The sequence below is a fragment of the Macadamia integrifolia genome, unplaced genomic scaffold (genome assembly GCF_013358625.1).
Source record: "Macadamia integrifolia cultivar HAES 741 unplaced genomic scaffold, SCU_Mint_v3 scaffold2054, whole genome shotgun sequence".
Taxonomy (NCBI): domain Eukaryota; kingdom Viridiplantae; phylum Streptophyta; class Magnoliopsida; order Proteales; family Proteaceae; genus Macadamia; species Macadamia integrifolia.
Window position 1 is genome coordinate 19797 of NW_024868484.1, and position 2061 is coordinate 21857.

General features: G+C 41.8%; 1 protein-coding gene across 2 annotated transcripts; it reads left to right on the forward strand.

The window, feature by feature from the left end:
* The first annotated feature begins 248 nt into the window (after positions 1 to 248).
* LOC122065575 (transcription factor PRE6-like) lies at positions 249 to 1435 on the forward strand. Of its 2 annotated transcripts, XM_042629392.1 has the most exons (3): positions 249 to 495; positions 590 to 726; positions 1043 to 1435. In XM_042629392.1, the coding sequence occupies exons 2-3, from the start codon at positions 598 to 600 to the stop codon at positions 1193 to 1195; spliced, it is 282 nt and encodes a 93-aa protein (XP_042485326.1). In that variant the 5' UTR covers positions 249 to 495; positions 590 to 597; the 3' UTR covers positions 1196 to 1435. The 2 variants fall into 2 exon arrangements, with proteins under 2 accessions (XP_042485326.1, XP_042485324.1); XM_042629390.1 differs by having other exon boundaries at positions 249 to 726.
* Positions 1436 to 2061: the final 626 nt, after the last annotated feature.

The following is a 2061-nucleotide window of genomic DNA, read 5'->3' on the forward strand; positions in this document are numbered from 1 at the left end:
TCCTCTCTCTAAAATATATTGATTTTTTTTTTCTTTTTTAATGATTGTATTCGTTTTATTTATTATAACGTGTTGAATCTGACACACAAGAGTCCCGGGTCGTTGGCTCAAACCTAAGCACATTTTCCCCAGCCCACTTGAAATCAAAACCCGACTTGGAGACACTGAGAGAGCGACAGTATGGCATCTCTCTCTCTCTCTCTCTCTCTCTCTCTACACATATGTTCTCAAACCCTATTTAAAGACAAGCCTAGCCCACTGCTTTCTCCCATGCACTGTCTTCTTCACTCCCAACACCACTACTTGTGTAATTGTGCTCTCTCTCTTCTCTCCCTCTTTCCTCCTCTGTTTCTTCATCTTCTGCTCTCATTTTTCTTCATCTACAGCGCTTTCCATTTCTCCATATATAACTTGTACCTGACACTCTCTTCTTATAAGTTCTCTCGCTTCTACCATTCCCCATTTCCCTCTTAACTTAACTGCATCTCTGACAAGGTCGATCTCTCCCCTGCATTTGTGCTTTTGGGTTCTCTTCAATTCATCTTAACTGAACTGGGTTTCTGACAGCAAGCTCTACAATACTTCTCAGTCTTAAAGATGTCTAGCAGAAGGTCGCGTTCAAGACAGTCAGGAGGAGGTTCGAGGATCACAGATGATCAGATCAACGATCTTGTTTCCAAGTTACAGCAACTTCTACCAGAGCTTCGTGAGAGGCCCTCAGACAAGGTGCGTGGGTCTGGTTTGAAAATTCTCTTCTTCTTTATCTCTCTATTAATTTTGTGTGGTCTCCTTTGCCCCTTTTTTCGTTTGGTACGCCAAGTTGGGGTCATGCCCACAACCTCATGTTTTGTGGTCTATATCTAAGCCTTCACTTATTATGTGGGACTCCTCCTTCAAGACGCGTTCATACACACTCGCACCACCTCCACCTCCTCCCCGCTAAGGCTTTTGTTATATAATTCACACTTAATAGTTCTAAATCTTGGTTAATTAATTGAAGTAATGGGGAAATTAATTATGTCCTTAATTTGGAGTGGTGCAGGTATCAGCATCTAAGGTGCTACAAGAGACGTGCAACTACATTAGGAACTTACACAGAGAGGTGGACGACCTCAGCGAGCGACTATCTGAGCTATTGGCCAACACAGACTCCAGTAGTGCCCAAGCAGCCATTATTAGGAGCTTACTTATGTAATAGAGAGATCACTTAATTAGAATCCCCTAGATCCCCTCTGGTCTTTCTTGTTCTTACTTCTACTTTTGTTTGTGCTTCTTCCTTTCTTTCTTTCTTTCTTTCTTTCTTGTAGGTTTTGGTCTGTGGACCAAACTTAATGGTTGGATTGATTCCAAGGCATCATCATCCTTTTGCAAAGGACGAGCTACTACTGTAGTAATTTATATCATATAATAAACACAGACTACTTGCACTGACAAAGCCTCTCATTTCGCAACTTATCTACTCCTCAATTTCGATACATCAAACTACGTTAAATAGATTTTTCCCCTTATATTTTTTATTGATTTTTGAGCCTGGAGACAGATCAGGCAAATGGGTTTTACCTCTACGATCCTAATTGCTTACTAAGTTGCTAAACTAACCCCCCCCCCCTCTCTTTCTCTCTCTCTCGGTGACTGTGTGTATATATGTGGGTGGGCTGGAATTTGGAGGAACTAAGGATAAAATTAAAGTGGAAGGCGGAAGGGTCAACGTTAAAACCCATAAGGCATATCACGTGACCAGACCCCATGGCCATAGGGGGTGTGGGCTAGAGAGTGTGGGAAGGGTGGAACCCATGATGTAAACCCTAACGTGGGGGTGGGTGGGGGGGGGTGATCTTCAACTTTGCAAAGAAAAAGTAATTATATATAACATTACATTTTTCAAATTTAAGATTTTGTGGTTACGGTTTGGAGCTGGATGAGTATGCGTGATAAGGTGGGCTTTGCTCTTGAGGGAATACGCAATTGGTATTTCTTATTCTTCTCTCAACTTGACAGCAGCTAATTACATGAATGGGTGATGATGGATGGATATGTCTCATTATTGATCAATTCGGTATA

Coding starts and splice junctions, on each gene's coding strand:
- LOC122065575 (XM_042629390.1), top strand. CDS start 598: ATGTCTAGCAGAAGGTCGCGTTCAAGACAGTCAGGAGGAGGTTCGAGG. Junction 727..1,042: donor GTGAGAGGCCCTCAGACAAG/GTGCGTGGGTCT, acceptor GGAGTGGTGCAG/GTATCAGCATCTAAGGTGCT.